General features: G+C 45.0%; 1 protein-coding gene across 1 annotated transcript in view; it reads left to right on the forward strand.

The window, feature by feature from the left end:
• SHTN1 (shootin 1) overlaps window positions 1-26,863 on the forward strand; it is a 370,192-nt gene that overhangs the window by 125,430 nt on the left and 217,899 nt on the right. Inside the window, exon 7 of the mRNA XM_083149946.1 lies at window positions 19,355-19,449. Within this exon, the coding sequence (XP_083006072.1) occupies window positions 19,355-19,449 (95 nt within the window). The remainder of the gene's footprint in view (window positions 1-19,354; window positions 19,450-26,863) is intronic.

Genomic DNA, 26,863 nt, shown 5'->3' on the forward strand with positions numbered 1-26,863 from the left:
GGATCAGGGATACGGGCACTATCACCCGTCAGTGCCATTATTATAGCATAGCTGTGTGGTGTCCTGTGCCCATGTGACTGTTCTCCGTCACATGGGCACAGGATCAGGGATACATGCACTATCACCCGTCAGTGCCATTATTATAGCATAGCTGTGTGGTGTCCTGTGCCCATGTGACTGTTCTCCGTCACATGGGCACAGGATCAGGGATACGGGCACTACCACCCGTCAGTGCCATTATTATAGCATAGCTGTGTGGCTTCCTGTGCCCGTGTGACTGTATGCCGTCACATGGGCACAGGATCAGGGATACGGGCACTACCACCCGTCAGTGCCATTATTATAGCATAGCTGTGTGGCTTCCTGTGCCCGTGTGACTGTTCTCCGTCACATGGGCACAGGATCAGGGATACGGGCACTATCACCCGTCAGTGCCATTATTATAGCATAGCTGTGTGGTGTCCTGTGCCCATGTGACTGTTCTTCGTCACATGGGCACAGGATCAGGGATACGGGCACTACCACCCGTCAGTGCCATTATTATAGCATAGCTGTGTGGTGTCCTGTGCCCATGTGACTGTTCTCCGTCACATGGGCACATGATCAGGGATACGGGCACTACCACCCGTCAGTGCCATTATTATAGCATAGCTGTGTGGTGTCCTGTGCCCATGTGACTGTTCTCCGTCACATGGGCACAGGATCAGGGATACGGGCACTACCACCCGTCAGTGCCATTATTATAGCATAGCTGTGTGGTGTCCTGTGCCCATGTGACTGTTCTCCGTCACTTGGGCACAGGATCAGGGATACGGGCACTATCACCCGTCAGTGCCATTATTATAGCATAGCTGTGTGGCATCCTGTGCCCATGTGACTGTACTCCGTCACATGGGCACAGGATCAGGGATACGGGCACTACCACCCGTCAGTGCCATTATTATAGCATAGCTGTGTGGTGTCCTGTGCCCATGTGACTGTTCTCCGTCACATGGGCACATGATCAGGGATACGGGCACTACCACCCGTCAGTGCCATTATTATAGCATAGCTGTGTGGTGTCCTGTGCCCATGTGACTGTTCTCCGTCACATGGGCACAGGATCAGGGATACGGGCACTACCACCCGTCAGTGCCATTATTATAGCATAGCTGTGTGGTGTCCTGTGCCCATGTGACTGTTCTCCGTCACTTGGGCACAGGATCAGGGATACGGGCACTATCACCCGTCAGTGCCATTATTATAGCATAGCTGTGTGGTGTCCTGTGCCCATGTGACTGTTCTCCGTCACATGGGCACAGGATCAGGGATACTGGCACTATCACCCGTCAGTGCCACACTTGTTAAACACTCCGCATCACTTGTTTGCCAACACTGTACCTCCGATATGTGATTGTTGCTTTTCTCAATCACTTGTCTTTGATTAGTAATTAAGGTCCATAGAAGAGGAAGCCATGAATATTAATGTGCCGGGAGAACGCGGCCAGCTCTCAGCGCCGTGTGATTATAATCACCGTGTTGGCTGGGAATGGGGTTGTTTGCTGTAGATCAGTGGTTAATGGGATTAGAAACCTGTTCTAATTGTAGTACATTTACACTAACGAGCGGCTAAGTGTTCAGAACAAATAGAGCTGCCTCTCATTAGTGCTCATTGTAGGTCTGCCAGCAGATGGGAGGGGGTGGAGGTGCTGCACCCTGCTTGTGCCGGAAAGTCTCATTGCCGATTGCTCAGGCTTTACCTTATGCTGGAATGTGACGACCTTTCCAATTGCGGGTCCATTATTGGGTCAGTACCAAGCAGGACCAGTACAGCTCTCTGCATCCTCCCAGCACCTAGCGTTCCTTTGTGTGTCTCCGAAACACTGCCATATGTTGGCAGCGAGTGGAACTACATCTCTTTCTCTCACACATGCACAAACACAGAGGCAATCACAAGGTAGCAAACTAGAATTTGAAACATTTACTTTGAGCAGGCTTACTAGTTAGGGCATATATATCTATGGTACTACCTATACTGGGGCATTAGGGCATATATAACTATGGTACTACCTATACTGGGGCATTAGGGCATATATAACTATGGTACTACCTATACTGGGGCATTAGGGCATATATAACTATGGTACTACCTATACTGGGGCATTAGGGTATATGTAACTATGGTACTACCTATACTGGGGCATAAGGTCATATATAACTGTGTATAGTACTACCTATACTGGGGCATTAGGTCATATATTACTGTGTATAGTACTACCTACACTGGGCATTAGGGTATATATAACTGCGTATAGTACTACCTATACTGGGGCATATGGGCATATATAACTGTGTATGGTACTACCTATACTGGGGCATTAGGGCATATATAACTATGGTACTACCTATACTGCGGCATAAGGTCATATATAACTGTGTTTCTCTTTCAATGGTCCTGGTGACACAGCTCAACACTGGGATGTAGGAGGGTCCGAAGGAGCCAGGCACCTATCCTAAAGCTTTAGAGGGTAGGCTCCTCCCCTACTGCATCCCTGGACTCTTCAGTTCGTGTTAGGTGCCCACTGGAGTGGGTGCTATTCTAAAGGGCTGCGGAGCAGCCGAAGAAATAGAGTAGTTAGGGGATTTTTATTATTTTATTAACTGTGACCCTAGCTAGGTAGGCACAGTGTGAGGATTTTCATAGTGAATCCTCACACTGCTAGCGCAGCAGGAGCTGACAGAAGCGCGTCCTGTCAGCTATCTGTGCACAGGGTAGACACTGTCTGGTCTCCCTGTGCTGCGCTCATAGCCTCTATTAAGAGGCTGCCTGGGCTCCGGAGTAGCCTGAAACCGGCTCCACGTTTAGGTGGGGATCATGGGGGACAGGCGCTCCGTGATGGCGGCGGCCATTTTATGCGGAGCTTACACGCTGAGCTCCTGACTGAGAGGACAGCAGCGCTGTGACAGGCATGTTCCAAGTGGTCCCCATTTGAGGGGGAGACACTGGAACAAGGAAATCCTACCTAAGGAGCGGCTAGCTGGGGGTGGTTGGCGCCAAGAGGTCACGGACCCCGCAGCAGCAGGGACTTTTGGTCTCTTCCTTCACTCTGACTTTGGCGCCTTTCAGAACGCTTGCAGCGGAGCTGAGCTGGCTAATTGATCCTGGCAGAGTGACTTGGATTTCCTGGGCATCGCTTCCCCGCAGTTGAAACCTACAGACAGCTAAGTGACTGGGTGCATTGACTTTGTATAAGCGCTTGTACAATTGTTTGCACTGTGTATATTGAGATATATATATATTTTTCACTGGCATCATGTCTGAGCATCAGGCTGTGGTTTTGGGGGAGGGAGCCCTTAGTGCACTGAGCGCGTGCAATGTTTGCACACAAAAGTTTGTCCCTGAGCAGATGGCCAAGGGGGGCTTATGCATTACTTGCGCTGATGTGAGACCCATGGGCAGTGAACACCATAGGGCAGAGCAGAGTGAACCTGCGTGGGCCAGTGCCCTAGGCAGGTCTGTAAACGCTTTGGTGCAGCTTCTGGACAGGCAGAGTGATGTGCTGGTAGAATCACAGAGACCTATGCCATCATCTCAGCAGTCGTCTGGCTCCTTGCCTCTTACCCAGGCAGATCCTGCGCTTATTCAAGTGATACAGGATACTGCAAAAGGGATCAACAGATTCAGTGAAATACTGGACAAAATGGATGATGTTGCAGGGACCCCTAAAAGGTCTTATGCTATACCTAATGTGTTAGAGGAGGAGGAAGGAGAGTATGCTGACACACCCTGGGACCAGGGTGATGATTTTGAAGAGACCTCTGCTGCAGGTATAGAGGATCTCATTGTAGCTGTTAAGCAGGCGTTAAAACTGTCTGTTGAGGATAAGACCCCTGTTAAGGGTGTTTTTAAGCGACAGCGGAAGGAGGCTGTTACTTTTCCCTCAGATGAGGGGTTACAGGAACTATTGGAAGGGGCTTGGAAAACCCCAGATAAGAGGCTACAGATGCCTAAAAGATTCCTTAGTCTGTACCCCATGCCGGAGTCTCATTCTGAACTCTGGGAAAAAGTGCCTGTTGTGGATGCTTCTGTGGCACGTTTATCAAAAGCTACAGTATTGCCTGTACAGGGTGGTGCAGCGTTTAAAGATTCTGTGGATAAAAAGCTCGAGGGAAACCTCAAAGCTATTTTTGAAGGGGTGGGGTTTACCCTGCGCCCCCTTATTGCTTCAGCCTGGGTCTCTAAGGCCATTATAGAGTGGGCTGGTGAGTTATGCACCATGCTGCAGGCTGACCCTGGCGCTTTGCTGGTAGCAGAAAAGATTAAGGCCGCGGCAGAATATGCGGTGGAAGCAGAGGAGGAAGCTCTTAAAATGGCTACCAGAGTGTCCACAGTCTCTATTAATGCCAGGAGAGTACTCTGGCTTAAGGCCTGGGAAGCGGACAATGAGTCCAAAAAGGCCCTAGAATTGTTAGCTTTCAAGGGAAAGTTACTTTTTGGTTCTGAACTTGAGGAGATTATAAAACAAGCCACAGGCGGCAAGAGTACGTTTCTGCCGGCCTCCTCAACAAAGCAGTCATCCAGATTCGCTGCTTTTAGGCCGTCCTTTCGGCCCTCCCCTAGAGGTGGTGCGTCCTTTCGGGGACAGTCGTTCAGGGGAAGGTTTCAGACCTCCAGGGGCAAATCTCAAAGGTCCAAGTTTGGCTCTTTCCATAAGAAGCCTGCCTCTAAAGGAGAGGATAAACCCTCCGCATGACTGCCGGGGGATATGCCCGGCAGGGATAAAGGTGGGGGGGGCGTCTCACACACTTCAGGGACGCTTGGGCTTCTCTAGACCAGGATACCTGGGTCTTAGAGATTATTACCCAGGGTTACAAAATCCCTTTCAGAGGGCGCCCTCCGAAGAGGTTCATCCCCACACCCATACCAAAGCAGGCGCTCCTGCGCACAGCTCTTATGAGAGCGGCTCATTCCCTTTTGGAAAAAGGGGGTGGTAATTCCGGTTCCCAGGGCAGAGTGGAAGAAAGGATTTTACTCCACGCTGTTCCTGGTGCCCAAACCAGACGGGTCTTTCAGACCAATACTAAATTTGAAGTCCTTAAATGTTCACCTATGGGTAGACCATTTCAAAATGGAGTCCCTACGGTCAGTACTCCTGAGTCTGGACCAGGGAGAATTTTTGGCGTCCATGGATGTCCAGGACGCATATCTGCACGTTCCTATTCACCCGGAACATCAGACGCTATTGAGATTTGCCATAGGAGAACTGCATTTACAGTTCCGGGCGTTACCCTTTGGGCTAGCAACCGCACCAAGGGTATTTACAAAAATAATGTCTGTGATGGCGGCAGTGCTGAGGCTCAGGGGAATCACAGTAATACCCTATTTGGACGATCTCCTGTTCAAGGCGGAGTCAGCAATCCTGCTGCAAAGTCACTTGAGAGAGGCCATCAGTTTTTTGCAGGCTCACGGCTGGATTTTAAACTTACAAAAATCTCAGTTGGTACCATCACAGAGGATCCAGTTCTTGGGAGTCATACTGGATACCCATCTCCATCGGGTATTTCTCCCGGAGATAAAGGCCAGGGACTTGGTCACCCTAGTTCAGGAGATTCTCAGAGCTCCGAGCTTGTCAGTATGGAGGTGCCTCAAACTCCTGGGGAAAATGGTGGCGTCATTCGAAACGCTTCAATTTGCCAGGTTCCACTCACGAGTATTCCAATGGAACATTTTGTCAGCCTGGTCAGGAAACACTTTGTCCATGAAGACGGAGTTGATAGTGCTGTCTGCGGACACTCGGGACTCCTTGAAATGGTGGACAGAGGTAGATTCCCTTCAATGGGGTCGGTCATTACAGACCTGGGACTGGTTGGTAGTAACTACCGATGCCAGTCTCAGGGGCTGGGGGGCAGTAGCCCTGGATCTCAGGCTGCAGGGCCTGTGGACGGCAGACGAATCAGTGTTACCAATCAACATCTTGGAGCTGAGAGCTGTCTGGAAAGTGATCTCCTTAGCGGAAGACAGGTTAAGGAACCTCCCCTTGAGGATTCAGACCGACAATGCCACAGCTGTGGCGTATCTGAATCACCAGGGAGGTACACGCAGCAGATTGGCCATGTGGGAGGTGTCCAGTATCTTCCTATGGGCGGAACAGAATGTTCCTGCCATATCGGCTATATTCATTCCAGGAGTGGAGAATATAGAAGCAGACTTCCTGAGCAGGGAGGAGCTCAAGGAAGGAGAATGGAGCCTACATCCTCAGGTGTTTCACCAGATCACAGCAATGTGGGGAACTCCGGATTTGGACCTAATGGCATCCAGGTTCAACCATCAGGTGCCCAGGTTCTATGCCAGAACGAGAGATCCGCTAGCAGAGGCAGTGGATGCCATGACTACTCATTGGCAGGGAGACCTTCTTTATGCATTCCCTCCAATTCCAATGTTAGCGAGACTGTTGAAGAGGATACAGGACCAGAAGGTTCCGGTGATCCTCGTGGCCCCAGATTGGCCAAGGAGGTCTTGGTACTCGAGGCTTCAGAGGTTATCAGTGGATTCATGGCGTCTACCTCTGAGACCAGACCTGTTAAGACAAGGCCCATTCAATCACCTGGATTCCGATCGATTGATTTTGACGGCTTGGTTATTGAAACCGCCATTTTAAAAAAGAAAGGATTTTCTGACGCAGTAGTGCAGACTATGATAAAAGCCAGAAAGGCTGTTTCTTCGGCAAATTATTATAGAGTCTGGAAGACTTATATTAGATGGTGTGAGAGGCAAAAAGCTCACACATCTCACTTCAAATTATCAAAAATGTTGGATTTTCTACAAGATGGATTTTCTTCGGGCCTAAGCCTTCAGTCGTTGAAGGTGCAGATTTCGGCCTTGTCCATCTATTTTCAAAAAAGAATTGCTATTTTACCGGAGATTCAAACCTTTTTACAAGGGGTATCCAGACTGAAACCCCCTTACAAGCAACCAGTAGCACCTTGGGATCTGTCACTGGTTTTGGATTGCCTTCAGAAGGCACCTTTTGAGCCTTTAAGGTCGGCTGACTTTAAGTTCCTCACGTGGAAGCTAGTGTTTTTGTTAGCAGTAGCATCTGCTAAGAGGGTGTCAGAGCTGGGAGCCTTGTCATGCAAATCTCCCTTCTTAATTTTTCACGATGACAGGGCTGTTCTGAGAACAGTGCCGCAATTTTTACCGAAGGTAGTCTCTGCCTTCCATTTAAATCAGGAGATAGTTCTACCTGTGTTCCAACCCCCAGAGGGTTCCAAGAAAAGGGACAAGTTGAAGACTTTGGATGTTGTGCGTGCCTTACGCATATATGTGGACAGAGTGAAGAGTGTTAGGAAAACTGACACTTTATTGGTACTGTATGACGTACATAAAATTGGTTGGCCTGCATCTAAGCAGACCATTGCTAGGTGGTTGCGTTCTGTGATAGCCTTTGCATACACCAAAGTGGGTAGGCCTGTACCGGCCAGAATAAATGCGCATACCACCAGGTCAGTTGCCACCTCTTGGGCGGTCCGACATGGGGCCACAGCTGAGCAGGTTTGCAGAGCTGCCACTTGGTCATCTGTTCACACATTTGCCAAATTCTATAGATTCCATGAGTTCGCGTCGGAGGACGCATCATTCGGGCGAGCAGTGCTGAGAGCTGCAGACCTGAGCGTACCCTCCCAAAGGACCGGCTCTGGAACGTCCCAGTGTTGAGCTGTGTCACCAGGACCATTGAAAGAGAAAAAGGGATTTTTGTAAGAACTTACCGTTCGAATCCCTTTCTCTGATATGGTCCTGGTGACACAGCGATCCCTCCCTTACGCTCAGTAAGTATGCCAGAAGTTTCATGATGTTCATGTTAAAATGGTTAAAAGTTAACAGTTTTTCTGGTATAAAATGTGCATATAATATGTGCAGGCGTTTGTACTGAGTTAATGTATTCCAGTGGCTTTGAAAGATTGAACTGAAGAGTCCAGGGATGCAGTAGGGGAGGAGCCTACCCTCTAAAGCTTTAGGATAGGTGCCTGGCTCCTTCGGACCCTCCTACATCCCAGTGTTGAGCTGTGTCACCAGGACCATATCAGAGAAAGGGATTCGAACGGTAAGTTCTTACAAAAATCCCTTTATAGTACTACCTATACTGGGGCATTAGGTCATATATTACTGTGTATAGTACTACCTACACTGGGCATTAGGGTATATATAACTGCGTATAGTACTACCTATACTGGGGCATATGGGCATATATAACTGTGTATGGTACTACCTATACTGGGGCATTAGGGCATATATAACTATGGTACTACCTATACTGGGGCATATGGGCATATATAACTGTGTATAGTACTACCTACACTGGGCCATTAGGTCATATATAACTGTGTATAGTACTACCTATACTGGGGCATTAGGTCATATATAACTGTGTATGGTACTACCTACACTGGGCATTAGGGTATATATAACTGTGTATAGTACTACCTACACTGGGCCATTAGGTCATATATAACTGTGTATAGTACTACCTATACTGGGGCATTAGGGTATATATTACTGTGTATAGTACTACCTACACTGGGCCATTAGGTCATATATAACTGTGTATAGTACTACCTATACTGGGCCATTAGGTCATATATAACTGCGTATAGTACTACCTATACTGGGCCATTAGGTCATATATAACTGTGTATAGTACTACCTATACTGGGCCATTAGGTCATATATAACTGTGTATAGTACTACCTATACTGGGGCATTAGGTCATATATAACTGTGTATAGTACTACCTACACTGGGCATTAGGTCATATATAACTGTGTATAGTACTACCTATACTGGGCCATTAGGTCATATATAACTGTGTATAGTACTACCTATACTGGGCCATTAGGTCATATATAACTGTGTATAGTACTACCTACACTGGGCATTAGGACATATATAACTGTGTATAGTACTACCTACACTGGGCCATTAGGTCATATATAACTGTGTATAGTACTACCTATACTGGGGCATTAGGTCATATATAACTGTGTATAGTACTACCTACACTGGGACATTAGGTCATATATAACTGTATATAGTACTACCTATACTGGGCCATTAGGTCATATATAACTGTGTATAGTACTACCTACACTGTGCCATTAGGTCATATATAACTGTGTATAGTACTACCTATACTGGGCCATTAGGTCATATATAACTGTGTATAGTACTACCTACACTGGGGCATTTGGTCATATATAACTGTGTATAATACTACCTATACTGGGGCATTAGGGCATATATAACTGTGTATGGTACTACCTATACTGGGGCATTAGGTCATATATAACTGTGCATAGTACTACCTACACTGGGCCATTAGGTCATATATAACATTGTATAGTACTACCTACACTGGGCCATTATGTCATATATAACTGTGTATAGTACTACCTATACTGGGGCATTAGGTCATATATAACTGTGTATAGTACTACCTATACTGGGCCATTAGGTTATATATAACTTTGTATAGTACTACCTACACTGTGCCATTAGGTCATATATAACTGTGTATAGTACTACCTGCACTGGGCATTAGGTCATATATAACTGTGTATAGTACTACCTACACTGTGCCATTAGGTCATATATAACTGTGTATAGTACTACCTGCACTGGGCATTAGGTCATATATAACTGTGTATAGTACTACCTATACTGGGGCATTAGGTCATATATAACTGTGCATAGTACTACCTACACTGGGCATTAGGTCATATATAACTGTGTATAGTACTACCTACACTGGGCCATTAGGTCATATATAACATTGTATAGTACTACCTACACTGGGCCATTATGTCATATATAACTGTGTATAGTACTACCTATACTGGGGCATTAGGTCATATATAACTGTGTATAGTACTACCTACACTGTGCCATTAGGTCATATATAACTGTGTATAGTACTACCTGCACTGGGCATTAGGTCATATATAACTGTGTATAGTACTACCTATACTGGGGCATTAGGTCATATATACCTGTGTATAGCACTACCTACACTGGGCCATTAGGTCATATATAACTGTGTATAGTACTACCTATACTGGGCCATTAGGGCATATATAACTGTGCATAGTACTACCTATACTGGGGCATTAGGTCATATATACCTGTGTATAGCACTACCTACACTGGGCCATTAGGTCATATATAACTGTGTATAGTACTACCTATACTGGGCCATTAGGGCATATATAACTGTGTATAGTACTACCTATACTGGGGCATTAGGTCATATATACCTGTGTATAGCACTACCTACACTGGGCCATTAGGTCATATATAACTGTGTATAGTACTACCTATACTGTGCCATTAGGTCATATATAACTGTGTATAGTACTACCTACACTGGGCATTAGGACATATATAACTGTGTATAGTACTACCTATACTGGGGCATTAGGTCATATATAACTGTGTATAGTACTACCTACACTGTGCCATTAGGTCATATATAACTGTGTATAGTACTACCTACACTGTGCCATTAGGTCATATATAACTGTGTATAGTACTACCTGCACTGGGCATTAGGTCATATATAACTGTGTATAGTACTACCTACACTGGGCCATTAGGTCATATATAACTGTGTATAGTACTACCTACACTGGGGCATTAGGTCATATATAACTGTGTATAGTACTATCTATACTGTGCCATTAGGTCATATATAACTGTGTATAGTACTACCTACACTGGGACATTAGGTCATATATAACTGTGTATAGTACTACCTACACTGGGACATTAGGTCATATATAACTGTGTATAGTGCTACCTATACTGGGGCATTAGGTCATATATAACTGTGTATAGTACTACCTATACTGGGGCATTAGGTCATATATAACTGTGTATAGTACTATCTATACTGTGCCATTAGGTCATATATAACTGTGTATAGTACTACCTACACTGGGCATTAGGTCATATATAACTGTGTATAGTACTACCTACACTGGGCATTAGGGTATATATAACTGTGTATAGTACTACCTACACTGGGCCATTAGGTCATATATAACTGTGTATAGTACTACCTATACTGGGGCATTAGGTCATATATAACTGTGTATAGTACTACCTATACTGGGGCATTAGGTCATATATAACTGTGTATGGTACTACCTATACTGGGCCATAAGGGCATATATAACTGTGTATAGTACTACCTACACTGGGACATTAGGTCATATATAACTGTGTATAGTACTACCTACACTGGGCATTAGGTCATATATAACTGTGTATAGTACTACTGTACCTACACTGGGCATTAGGTCATATATAACTGTGTATAGTACTACCTGTACTGGCCATTAGGTCATATATAACTGTGTATAGTACTACCTACACTGGGGCATTAGGTCATATATAACTGTGTATAGTACTACCTATACTGGGGCATTAGGTCATATATAACTGTGTATAGTACTACCTATACTGGGGCATTAGGTCATATATACCTGTGTATAGTACTACCTACACTGTGCCATTAGGTCATATATAACTGTGTATAGTACTATCTACACTGGGCATTAGGTCATATATAACTGTGTATAGTACTATCTATACTGGGCATTAGGGTATATATAACTGTGTATAGTACTACCTACACTGGGCATTAGGTCATATATAACTGTGTATAGTACTACCTATACTGGGGCATTAGGTCATATATAACTGTGTATGGTACTACCTATACTGGGCCATTAGGTCATATATAACTGTATAGTACTACCTACACTGGGGCATTAGGTCATATATAACTGTGTATAGTACTATCTATACTGTGCCATTAGGTCATATATAACTGTGTATAGTACTACCTACACTGGGACATTAGGTCATATATAACTGTATAGTACTACCTATACTGGGCCATAAGGGCATATATAACTGTGTATAGTACTACCTATACTGGGGCATTAGGGTATATATAACTGTGTATAGTACTACCTACACTGGGACATTAGGTCATATATAACTGTGTATAGTACTACCTATACTGGGGCATTAGGTCATATATAACTGTGTATAGTACTACCTATACTGGGGCATTAGGTCATATATAACTGTGTATAGTACTATCTATACTGTGCCATTAGGTCATATATAACTGTGTATAGTACTACCTACACTGGGACATTAGGTCATATATAACTGTGTATAGTACTACCTACACTGGGCATTAGGTCATATATAACTGTGTATAGTACTACCTACACTGGGCATTAGGGTATATATAACTGTGTATAGTACTACCTACACTGGGCCATTAGGTCATATATAACTGTGTATAGTACTACCTATACTGGGGCATTAGGTCATATATAACTGTGTATAGTACTACCTATACTGGGGCATTAGGTCATATATAACTGTGTATGGTACTACCTATACTGGGCCATAAGGGCATATATAACTGTGTATAGTACTACCTACACTGGGACATTAGGTCATATATAACTGTGTATAGTACTACCTATACTGGGCCATTAGGTCATATATAACTGTGTATAGTACTACCTACACTGGGCATTAGGTCATATATAACTGTGTATAGTACTACCTACACTGGGCATTAGGTCATATATAACTGTGTATAGTACTACCTACACTGGGCATTAGGTCATATATAACTGTGTATAGTACTACTGTACCTACACTGGGCATTAGGTCATATATAACTGTGTATAGTACTACCTGTACTGGCCATTAGGTCATATATAACTGTGTATAGTACTACCTACACTGGGGCATTAGGTCATATATAACTGTGTATAGTACTACCTATACTGGGGCATTAGGTCATATATAACTGTGTATAGTACTACCTATACTGGGGCATTAGGTCATATATAACTGTGTATAGTACTACCTACACTGGGGCATTAGGTCATATATAACGGTGCATAGTACTACCTACACTGGCCATTAGGTCATATATAACTGTGTATAGTACTACCTACACTGGGGCATTAGGTCATATATAACTGTGTATAATACTACCTACACTGGGGCATTGGGGTATATATAACTGTGTATAGTACTACCTATACTGGGCCATTAGGGCATATATTACTATGTATGGTACTACCTACACTGGGCCATTAGGTCATATATAACTGTGTATAGTACTACCTACACTGGGGCATTAGGGCATATATAACTGTGTATAGTACTACCTACACTGGGCCATTAGGTCATATATAACGGTGCATAGTACTACCTACACTGGGGCATTAGGGCATATATAACTGTGTATAGTACTACCTACACTGGGCCATTAGGTCATATATAACTGTGTATAGTACTACCTACACTGGGCATTAGGGTATATATAACTGTGTATAGTACTACCTACACTAGGGCATTAGGGTATATATAACTGTGTATAGTACTACCTACACTGGGGCATTAGGGTATATATAACTGTGTATAGTACTACCTACACTGTGCCATTAGGTCATATATAACTGTGTATAGTACTACCTACACTGGGCATTAGGTCATATATAACTGTGTATAGTACTACCTACACTGGGCATTAGGTCATATATAACTGTGTATAGTACTACCTATACTGGGCATTAGGACATATATAACTGTGTATAGTACTACCTATACTGGGCCATTAGGTCATATATAACTGTGTATAGTACTACCTATACTGGGGCATTAGGTCATATATAACTGTGTATAGTACTACCTATACTGGGCATTAGGTCATATATAACTGTGTATAGTACTACCTACACTGGGGCATTAGGGTATATATAACTGTGTATAGTACTACCTACACTGGGGCATTAGGTCATATATAACTGTGTATAGTACTACCTATACTGTGCCATTAGGTCATATATAACTGTGTATAGTACTACCTACACTGGGACATTAGGTCATATATAACTGTGTATAGTACTACCTATACTGGGACATTAGGTCATATATAACTGTGTATAGTACTACCTATACTGTGCCATTAGGTCATATATAACTGTGTATAGTACTACCTACACTGGGCATTAGGTCATATATAACTGTGTATAGTACTACCTATACTGGGGCATTAGGTCATATATAACTGTGTATGGTACTACCTATACTGGGGCATTAGGTCATATATAACTGTGTATAGTACTACCTACACTGGGGCATTAGGTCATATATAACGGTGCATAGTACTACCTACACTGGGCATTAGGGTATATATAACTGTGTATAATACTACCTACACTGGGGCATTGGGGTATATATAACTGTGTATAGTACTACCTATACTGGGCCATTAGGGCATATATTACTATGTATGGTACTACCTACACTGGGCCATTAGGTCATATATAACTGTGTATAGTACTACCTACACTGGGGCATTAGGGCATATATAACTGTGTATAGTACTACCTACACTGGGCCATTAGGTCATATATAACGGTGCATAGTACTACCTACACTGGGGCATTAGGGCATATATAACTGTGTATAGTACTACCTACACTGGGCCATTAGGTCATATATAACTGTGTATAGTACTACCTACACTGGGCATTAGGGTATATATAACTGTGTATAGTACTACCTACACTAGGGCATTAGGGTATATATAACTGTGTATAGTACTACCTACACTGGGGCATTAGGGTATATATAACTGTGTATAGTACTACCTACACTGTGCCATTAGGTCATATATAACTGTGTATAGTACTACCTACACTGGGACATTAGGTCATATATAACTGTGTATAGTACTACCTACACTGGGCATTAGGTCATATATAACTGTGTATAGTACTACCTACACTGGGCATTAGGTCATATATAACTGTGTATAGTACTACCTATACTGGGCATTAGGACATATATAACTGTGTATAGTACTACCTATACTGGGCCATTAGGTCATATATAACTGTGTATAGTACTACCTATACTGGGGCATTAGGTCATATATAACTGTGTATAGTACTACCTATACTGGGCATTAGGTCATATATAACTGTGTATAGTACTACCTACACTGGGGCATTAGGGTATATATAACTGTGTATAGTACTACCTACACTGGGGCATTAGGTCATATATAACTGTGTATAGTACTACCTATACTGTGCCATTAGGTCATATATAACTGTGTATAGTACTACCTACACTGGGACATTAGGTCATATATAACTGTGTATAGTACTACCTATACTGGGACATTAGGTCATATATAACTGTGTATAGTACTACCTATACTGTGCCATTAGGTCATATATAACTGTGTATAGTACTACCTACACTGGGCATTAGGTCATATATAACTGTGTATAGTACTACCTATACTGGGGCATTAGGTCATATATAACTGTGTATGGTACTACCTATACTGGGGCATAAGGGCATATATAACTGTGTATAGTACTACCTATACTGGGGCATTAGGTCATATATAACTGTGTATAGTACTACCTACACTGGGACATTAGGCCATATATAACTGTGTATAGTACTACCTACACTGGGCATTAGGTCATATATAACTGTGTATAGTACTACCTATACTGGGGCATTAGGTCATATATAACTGTGTATGGTACTACCTATACTGGGCCATAAGGGCATATATAACTGTGTATAGTACTACCTATACTGGGGCATTAGGTCATATATAACTGTGTATAGTACTATCTATACTGTGCCATTAGGTCATATATAACTGTGTATAGTACTACCTACACTGGGACATTAGGTCATATATTACTGTGTATAGTACTACCTACACTGGGCATTAGGTCATATATAACTGTGTATAGTACTACCTACACTGGGCATTAGGGTATTTATAACTGTGTATAGTACTACCTACACTGGGCCATTAGGTCATATATAACTGTGTATAGTACTACCTATACTGGGGCATTAGGTCATATATAACTGTGTATAGTACTACCTATACTGGGGCATTAGGTCATATATAACTGTGTATGGTACTACCTATACTGGGCCATAAGGGCATATATAACTGTGTATAGTACTACCTACACTGGGACATTAGGTCATATATAACTGTGTATAGTACTACCTACACTGGGCATTAGGTCATATATAACTGTGTATAGTACTACTGTAACTACACTGGGCATTAGGTCATATATAACTGTGTATAGTACTACCTGTACTGGCCATTAGGTCATATATAACTGTGTATAGTACTACCTACACTGGGGCATTAGGTCATATATAACTGTGTATAGTACTACCTATACTGGGGCATTAGGTCATATATAACTGTGTATAGTACTATCTACACTGGGCATTAGGTCATATATAACTGTGTATAGTACTATCTATACTGGGCATTAGGGTATATATAACTGTGTATAGTACTACCTACACTGGGCATTAGGTCATATATAACTGTGTATAGTACTACCTACACTGGGGCATTAGGTCATATATAACTGTGTATAGTACTATCTATACTGTGCCATAAGGTCATATATAACTGTGTATAGTACTACCTACACTGGGACATTAGGTCATATATAACTGTGTATAGTACTACCTACACTGGGACATTAGGTCATATATAACTGTGTATAGTACTACCTACACTGGGACATTAGGTCATATATAACTGTGTATAGTACTACCTATACTGGGGCATTAGGTCATATATAACTGTGTATAGTACTATCTATACTGTGCCATTAGGTCATATATAACTGTGTATAGTACTACCTACACTGGGACATTAGGTCATATATAACTGTGTATAGTACTACCTACACTGGGACATTAGGTCATATATAACTGTGTATAGTACTACCTACACTGGGCATTAGGTCATATATAACTGTGTATAGTACTACCTACACTGGGCCATTAGGTCATATATAACTGTGTATAGTACTACCTACACTGGGACATTAGGTCATATATAACTGTGTATAGTACTACCTACACTGGGACATTAGGTCATATATAACTGTGTATAGTACTACCTACACTGGGCATTAGGTCATATATAACTGTGTATAGTACTACCTACACTGGGCCATTAGGTCATATATAACTGTGTATAGTACTACCTACACTGGGACATTAGGTCATATATAACTGTGTATAGTACTACCTACACTGGGACATTAGGTCATATATAACTGCGTATAGTACTACCTACACTGGGCATTAGGGTATATATAACTGTGTATAGTACTACCTACACTGGGCCATTAGGTCATATATAACTGTGTATAGTACTACCTACACTGGGCATTAGGTCATATATAACTGTGTATGATACGTCCTACACTGGGCCATTAGGTCATATATAACTGTGTATAGTACTACCTATACTGGGGCATTAGGTCATATATAACTGTGTATAGTACTACCTATACTGGGGCATTAGGTCATATACAACTGTGTATGGTACTACCTATACTGGGCCATAAGGGCATATATAACTGTGTATAGTACTACCTACACTGGGACATTAGGTCATATATAACTGTGTATAGTACTATCTACACTGGGCCATTAGGTCATATATAACTGTGCATAGTACTACCTACACTGGGGCATTAGATCATATATAACTGTGTATAGTACTACCTACACTGGGCATTAGGTCACATATAACTGTGTATAGTACTACCTACACTGGGCATTAGGTCATATATAACTGTGTATAGTACTACCTACACTGGGCATTAGGTCATATATAACTGTGTATAGTACTACCTACACTGGGGCATTAAGTCATATATAACTGTGTATAGTACTACCTATACTGGGGCATTAGGGTATATATAACTGTGTATAGTACTACCTACACTGGGCCATTAGGTCATATATATCTGTGTATAGTACTACCTATACTGATGCATTAGGTCATATATAACTGTGTATAGTACTATCTACACTGGGCATTAGGTCATATATAACTGTGTATAGTACTACCTATACTGGGCATTAGGGCATATATAACTGTGTATAGTACTACTGTACCTACACTGGGCATTAGGTCATATATAACTGTGTATAGTACTACCTACACTGGGGCATTATGTCATATATAACTGTGTATAGTACTACCTATACTGGGGCATTAGGTCATATATAACTGTGTATAGTACTACCTATACTGGGGCATTAGGTCATTTATAACTGTGTATAGTACTACCTACACTGGGCCATTAGGGCATATATAACTGTGTATAGTACTACCTACACTGGGCCATTAGGTCATATATAACTGTGTATAGTACTACCTACACTGGGGCATTAGGTCATATATAACTGTGTATAGTACTATCTACACTGGGCATTAGGTCATATATAACTGTGTATAGTACTATCTACACTGGGCATTAGGTCATATATAACTGTGTATAGTACTACCTACACTGGGGCATTAGGTCATATATAACTGTGTATAGTACTACCTACACTGTGCCATTAGGTCATATATAACTGTGTATAGTACTACCTATACTGGGCATTAGGGTATATATAACTGTGTATAGTACTACCTACACTGGGCATTAGGTCATATATAACTGTGTATAGTACTACCTACACTGGGCATTAGGTCATATATAACTGTGTATAGTACTACCTATACTTGGGCATTAGGTCATATATAACTGTGTATAGTACTACCTATACTGGGGCATTAGGTCATATATAACTGTGTATAGTACTACCTATACTGGGCATTAGGGTATATATTACTGTGTATAGTACTACCTATACTGGGCCGTAAGGGCATATATAACTGTGTATAGTACTACCTACACTGGGCATTAGGTCATGGGTATCCTGACGAAAGTTTATAATAATACTGAATCGTTGATATAAGTTATGGTGTTTCACGCCTGAAATGTTTCTACAAAGACCCCATGAGTGCCGCTTCTACTCACTGCTATATATCTATCTATCACAGTACGGTTCTGTACTACCTATACAGAAAGGACAGCGGCCCCTCATGACATTCAGCCCTTGTGTAGCCTGTGAAGGAACCTGTAACCTATGAGGTCACTTACACAGGGTTACACATCTATCACGTAATGACCAAACATGTCGTTATCACCTCATAAGTACAGAGTCAGGGTGAGAGGTCACAATACCGGGCCACGGATTGGGTTAGTCCCTGTACAACGTGGCTGTCTCCGCCGTTCTGGCACATATGTGTACTGGACACATGTATGAACAATAGAAGCTTACATAGATTGTGTGTCCTACATCATGGCGGCTTTGTGCGCCCTGGGACCCTGACACCATCCAATGTCTGTTTCCTCCTAGTGTCCATACTGGCGGTGGAGGAATATGAGGAGTTACAGAGCAGCTTAGAGATGGAAAAGGATCTGCGTCAGAGAGCGGAGTCGCTGGCACAGGAGGTAAGGTCTCAGGGGGTAGGAATGCCCCCACGTGTCCTGTGAATCGCGGGTGCGTACACTTGCCATGGCCGCAGGTATGATAGTGGGGAAGATGGTGGAGTCTGTAATTATTCAATGCGCTATTATTAACTGGTCACCACGGTTACTGGTCGTCAGGCGCCCGTCCGTCAGTGCTGGTCCAATGCAATACCCTCACCTATGATTTGCCTGGCAGTACTAGATGGGTCCGTTTTGGGGGGACTGTAGTGTGTGGGGGTACACTCTGGTGACCGTCAGGAGGAGAGATCCACCATCCCCTCCCAGGGATCCTAACATCTGCGGCCTTCAAATAGGCCAAATGTATCTTCTATAATACTCAACCAACAGGAAATGCAGCAAGGGTGGCATCAGCAGGGCACTAATTCACACTCTGGGCATCAGCTGGCAGCAGTAAGGCGCGCTCTATGTCTGGGCATCAGCTGGCAGCAGTAAGGCGCGCGCTATCTCTGGGCATCAGCTGGCAGCAGTAAGGCGCGCTCTATGTCTGGGCATCAGCTGGCAGCAGTAAGGCGCTGTCACGGACCCACCGGTCGCCTGCTCCGATACGTCAATCTGAGCAGCGCCGGCCGTGACTGGGGTTCACTCAGGACACTCGGGTCCTTTCCTTGAGGTACACTGCCACCAGCCAAAACCTGATTTTAGCGCCTGAAACTGCGCAAGGGGCGGCTTGGCTCGCCCCTGACCACACAATACAAGATAACAATGGTAACGTTTTTCAGCCGTTCTCTTCCGAGGCTAATGAGTCTTAGGAACACAGAACCAGAACTGGGAATATGTATTATTTATTCCTAGAAATACTACAGAACTTTAAACAAAATGGTTGCAAGACATTACAATGATTTTAAAAGTACACACAATGATTTTTAAATGCAAATTTCAGAAATAAAATAAAAAGGGAAAAAAGACAGAACCGTATCTTACAATCCTGAAGTGGGGGGGTTCTCCACAAGAAATCTCTCGTCGCCTACAGCCTGATTGCTAGACCCCCAGGTAGTGACACTGACTATTGGGAGAAAGGTCTTAGTTATACCTTGCAGACTCCCTCATCCCTCCCACCCTTGGGATTCCACTCTTTCCATGCTGAAGGAGTGTGGAAGGTCCCTGGCAATGTATTTCTACAGTCTGCTGTTTCAAAGTGATTGATCCTCCTTCCTTGCATAGCAGACCCACTGATAAGAGATGTGAAGGAAGGGGACAAACTCTAACCTCTTCTCCTGGACCATGGTTTATGAGGGGCTCAGATCTTATCTTACATCCTAACTCCGGAGGAGTTCACAGATGTCACACTGAGGAAATGCAGGCCTCAAACTCAAACCAGGGTCACCTACAGTTTACATACAAGACATGTCCTGATTCCAATACTCACAGGAGACATAACTATTACACCAATATCAGACATACATTGACCGGACAGATAATCATAACAGGAGGCATACGTTAATTTGATCGATCACCTGATCTGATCGTTACACCTCCCCCTTTTAAAATGGCGCACAGAGGCGGTGACCCACGTCACCGTCTCATCAGTGCGCTATTAACTACATCACCTGGACAGGTAGCAGTGGTCTCTGTGCTGAGACAGACTGCCACTGATTCTGCTGAATTTGTACAAACACTTTCTTATACTTGACGTCTGTCATGGGACCACCGGACGCCATAGCCGTGGCTAGGGTGGGCAATGGGCATAGTCCCTGTCCCTCTCGCAGGAGATGGCAAACTAAAAGCACACAGGTGTCCTCGAACCCATAGTCTGTGAGCACACTGATATAGTGGGAGCTGTGTCCATCCCGGCTGATATTGACACAGCCCACCACAGCTGTGCGTCGGACTCCTGGGCACGGATTCTCCCCTGCAGCTGGCAGTTTGGCCTTACTCACTGAGATCAGTACCAGACCATTCCGCCACACCCCAAACGGCCATCCCCCTGGGACTCGTAACTCGGCACGTTTAACTATACCACAGGTGTGGGGCATTCTCCCAGCACTATATACAGACTTAAAAATGTCTTCCCAGCACCTCTCCTGAGCTGACTGACCCCCCCTCCCCTTCACTGGGGGGAAGGTCCACTCACTCAACACCTCACACCTCATCCTTTTGTGAGGAGATTCGCCCTCTGTGTCTGTGTGTGTGAATTGTGAAGGGGGGCACGTTTCTGCAAGGGGGAATACCAGCAGGTCCTTGTCCCCTGTCTTGGGAACATCCCAGCTCAGCTTTCCTGAGGTTAATATAGCTGAGTTTACCTGTGCTTCGCGGGCCCACCCACCCTCCTGGTTACACACAGCAGCTTCCCTACTAGCCACTGGCTCTATTCCTGAAACAACCCTCTCACTGTACCCAGGGGTATCTTTCCCACTTCCCAGGTATGGGGCAGCCTGTGCAGGGTTGATTCTCAGTTCTGCGTGGAAAGCCGAGCTTTCCATGGCAGTCCAGGACACCTTCCTGAGCCTGACCTTCCCTCCCAGACCCGCAGGTTCTGTGCCTGGGGTGGTGCCACTGAGGTTCTCAGGAGAGGCATCCGTTATCCAGTGATGCTGGAAAAATGCACTCTCTGGAGGGTTCTCAGTGTCTGGAGGTAACCCCTGCTGTGTTCCTGTATCTGTTCTTGTGTGGCTACAGTAAGGAGGGGGGTTTGGGGGGAAAGCTGCAGTAAGGGACACTCTCTCCCTATCTGACAGTTCTACAGTGCACACAGGACCCACCGGGTCACTTATTATACCTGGTACCACATTTCCCACAGTAGCGCAAGACATCACATTATCAACAGTAACATCAATATCATAACCTGGGGAGACATCCTGCAATACCTGCAAATTAGCCTGTGCATCTTCCACAACACATGGGGCCCATCCTGCTGGCTTACAATTGCACCGTGGCAAACCCGCTATATCTGGATCCCATTGTCTCTGAGCAGGAATGACGTTATCTGAGCATGTTGTCACCAGTAACTTATTGGCAGGTACATGCGCTGCCTGCAACCAACTCAGATCTGTCCCATTTGTGCAGTTAGAGTCCCATGGCCCGATGTCGCAACCAGACATCACTGGAGGAACAGGGTTAACGTCTAGCACAGCAACCTTAATGACATCACCAGCAGCACTCCTACCACTGGTGAGTGAGGGTGTCTCATTCCCAACTAGATTAGGGCATTCATTTAACCCCACAAACTGGCAAGGATTACCTACTATACCTGTCTCTAACTCACCCTCCACCTCTACCGAAGGTACGGCACTATCACAGATCATCCCAGGGGCTTCACACAAAATAACAACATTGCAATGTTCAGCATGGTTACATACTACCTGAGATGCATCATATGGTTCAGAAGGGTTAGCGACAGATATGTGTGGAGTTAATAAAAGTCCCACATCAGTAGTCCCACACATACTTGTGTGCATACAGTCAGAAAGTCCCATTCCTATTTCCGACATAGTCTCTCCCCTGCATACTTTCACTATGCAGCCAGCCTCTTCCGGCAACAAATCTGGAGCAACGGGTGGGAACATGCTGCTCACATCTTCCAGCAGTTTAAACTGGGCCTTGTGAGGCGATGTCTCCGGAGCAGGTTCCACACCGATTGTAGCAGGCCCGGGTACCATGTCCATGAGGGAAACCCTGGTAGGCTGTGTCGTTGGTTCCATAGCTGGTGATAGAAGCTGTTCCAGGCGATTCCTTTCAGCATCTGCCCAGCGGCACTGCTCTTTCCACCATGGAGTATCGAGCTTTTTACAATCATAAGCATATTGCTGCGCTATTTCAAAACAGTCCGTCAGGTCTCTCAGCAGTAACCAAGGAGTCGCATCGGGACCCCAGGTTAGAAACTCACCGCGATACATGCCGAAAACATTGCGCTCATCATTTCGTGCACGGGTGAGCCGCTTGATCATCTCCCAGCGGGAATTGTTGGGGCAGGAGATACCTTGCAGCTGACATTCTGTAGTGAGTTCTTCTGGGCTCATAAGCCTAAACGGATAATCATCACCATATGGGTCAGAATACTCACTGGGCTCTTCTGGTGCTGTAGGGGATTGGTACTCTGCAGTCTCCCTGACTGCCACACATCCTACAGTCTCCCTGGTACTAGCAGAGATGTCACCTCTCTGAGCATCGGTTGTAGTGTCCAGGGCCAGATCATTATTCACAACCAAGCTGACACTCACTTGGCTTCCTCTGTCTGCTTCCAAGACAGGGAACTGTGCATGACGCGGTCCGGTGAAATTCGCGTCAGCGGTCATTTGGGACCTCTGTCCCTTGTTAGGCTCCCCATGATTGATAACAGAGTCCACATCATGATCCAACACATTATTTACTTCTGCAGACAGTAAAAGTTCAGTACGAAGCCCATCTCCTGCTAACTCAGTAGCCACGGCAGATAAAGTCTCACGTAAAGGTTCGCCATCATGATGCCCTGTATCATCCTCCACTGGTTCACCAACAGCGATCAGCCCCCTGAGCCTCACCAGTTCCAACTGGTACTCACGCTGGGCCTGACGCTCTGCAGCCTCTCGTACGGCTTTGCGCTCCTCAGCCTCTCGTACGGCTTTGCGCTCCTCAGCCTCTCGTACGGCTTTGCGCTTCTCAGCCTCTCGTACGGCTTTGCGCTCCTCAGCCTCTCGTCTGGCTTTGCACTCCGCAGCCCCTCTGTCCACAGTGGCTTTGCGCTCCGCAGCCTCTCTGTCGACAATGGCTTGGCAGAACTGCACCAGCTGCAAAGCGAATACGGGGTTCACATTCTCCAATTGCCTGCTAGCAGCTAGAAGGTCGCTCTGCAGTGTAGACTTGCTGGGTCCAGCAGAAGTGTTTGACCCTGGCGCGGAATCGTTTGTACTGTCCAGTGCTGACTGAGCCCCTGGGGTAGGATTGTCCATGGACTGGTTTCCTCCAGCAGCTAGAGTCCGATCGGCATCCACTAGTGCCTGAATCATACGTTTTCTACTCTGGCCAGACCAAGGGATATTCCTCTGCACACACACGACCGCCAGGTCATCTCTCCTCATCTGCTGGTAATCAGCCATCCGGAGTCTCACACTTGTCAAATAAAATGATAGGAAAGAAAAACAAGAGAAGGGAGGGAACAGAAATTGCACTCACTGTGTGACTTTTAAAACTATAGTAAAGCTCTGAGTTCTGATTCTGGTGATGTGGGTATTTCTCACAAAATTCTACCCACACTCACTTAAGTTCTTAAAGAGAAAAATTAATTCTCCATCCCACCGCTGCCACCAAATGTCACGGACCCACCGGTCGCCTGCTCCGATACGTCAATCTGAGCAGCGCCGGCCGTGACTGGGGTTCACTCAGGACACTCGGGTCCTTTCCTTGAGGTACACTGCCACCAGCCAAAACCTGATTTTAGCGCCTGAAACTGCGCAAGGGGCGGCTTGGCTCGCCCCTGACCACACAATACAAGATAACAATGGTAACGTTTTTCAGCCGTTCTCTTCCGAGGCTAATGAGTCTTAGGAACACAGAACCAGAACTGGGAATATGTATTATTTATTCCTAGAAATACTACAGAACTTTAAACAAAATGGTTGCAAGACATTACAATGATTTTAAAAGTACACACAATGATTTTTAAATGCAAATTTCAGAAATAAAATAAAAAGGGAAAAAAGACAGAACCGTATCTTACAATCCTGAAGTGGGGGGGTTCTCCACAAGAAATCTCTCGTCGCCTACAGCCTGATTGCTAGACCCCCAGGTAGTGACACTGACTATAGGGAGAAAGGTCTTAGTTATACCTTGCAGACTCCCTCATCCCTCCCACCCTTGGGATTCCACTCTTTCCATGCTGAAGGAGTGTGGAAGGTCCCTGGCAATGTATTTCTACAGTCTGCTGTTTCAAAGTGATTGATCCTCCTTCCTTGCATAGCAGACCCACTGATAAGAGATGTGAAGGAAGGGGACAAACTCTAACCTCTTCTCCTGGACCATGGTTTATGAGGGGCTCAGATCTTATCTTACATCCTAACTCCGGAGGAGTTCACAGATGTCACACTGAGGAAATGCAGGCCTCAAACTCAAACCAGGGTCACCTACAGTTTACATACAAGACATGTCCTGATTCCAATACTCACAGGAGACATAACTATTACACCAATATCAGACATACATTGACCGGACAGATAATCATAACAGGAGGCATACGTTAATTTGATCGATCACCTGATCTGATCGTTACAGGCGCGCTCTATGTCTGGGCATCAGCTGGCAGCAGTAAGGCGCGCTCTATGTCTGGGCATCAGCTGGCAGCAGCAAGGCACGCTCTATGTCTGGGCATCAGCTGGCAGCAGTAAGGCGCGCTCTATGTCTGGGCATCAGCTGGCAGCAGTAAGGCGCGCTCTATGTCTGGGCATCAGCTGGCAGCAGTAAGGCGCGCTCTATGTCTGGGCATCAGCTGGCAGCAGTAAGGCGCGCTCTATGTCTGGGCATCAGCTGGCAGCAGCAAGGCACGCTCTATGTCTGGGCATCAGCTGGCAGCAGTAACGCACGTTCTATGTCTGGGCATCAGCTGGCAGCAGTAAGGCACGCTCTATGTCTGGGCATCAGCTGGCAGCAGTAACGCACGTTCTATGTCTGGGCATCAGCTGGCACAGTAAGGCGCGCTCTATGTCTGGGCATCAGCTGGCAGCAGTAAGGCGTGTTATATGTCTGGGTATCAGCTGGCAGCAGTAAGGCACGCTCTATGTCTGGGTATCAGCTGGCAGCAGTAAGGCGCGCTCTATGTCTGGGTATCAGCTGGCAGCAGTAAGGCACGCTCTATGTCTGGGCATCAGCTGGCAGCAGTAAGGCACGCTCTATGTCTGGGCATCAGCTGGCAGCAGTAAGGCGCGCTCTATGTCTGGGCATCAGCTGGCAGCAGTAAGGCGCTCTGTATGTCTGGGCATCAGCTGGCAGCAGTAAGGCACGCTCTATGTCTGGGCATCAGCTGGCAGCAGCAAGGCACGCTCTATGTCTGGGCATCAGCTGGCAGCAGTAAGGCGCGCTCTATGTCTGGGCATCAGCTGGCACAGTAAGGCGCGCTCTATGTCTGGGCATCAGCTGGCAGCAGTAAGGCGCGCTCTATGTCTGGGTATCAGCTGGCAGCAGTAAGGCACGCTCTATGTCTGGGCATCAGCTGGCAGCAGTAAGGGATGTTCTATATCTGGGCATCAGCTGGCAGCAGTAAGGCGCATTATATGTCTGGGCATCAGCTGGCAGCAGTAAAGCGCGTTATATGTCTGGGCATCAGCTGGCAGCAGTAAGGCGTGTTATATGTCTGGGCATCAGCTGGCAGCAGTAAGGCACGCTCTATGTCTGGGCATCAGCTGGCAGCAGTAAGGCGTGCTCTATGTCTGGGCATCAGCTGGCAGCAGTAAGGCACGCTCTATGTCTG

This window comes from Crinia signifera, chromosome 6 (assembly GCF_055691185.1).
Source record: "Crinia signifera chromosome 6, ASM5569118v1, whole genome shotgun sequence".
NCBI classification, from domain to species: domain Eukaryota; kingdom Metazoa; phylum Chordata; class Amphibia; order Anura; family Myobatrachidae; genus Crinia; species Crinia signifera.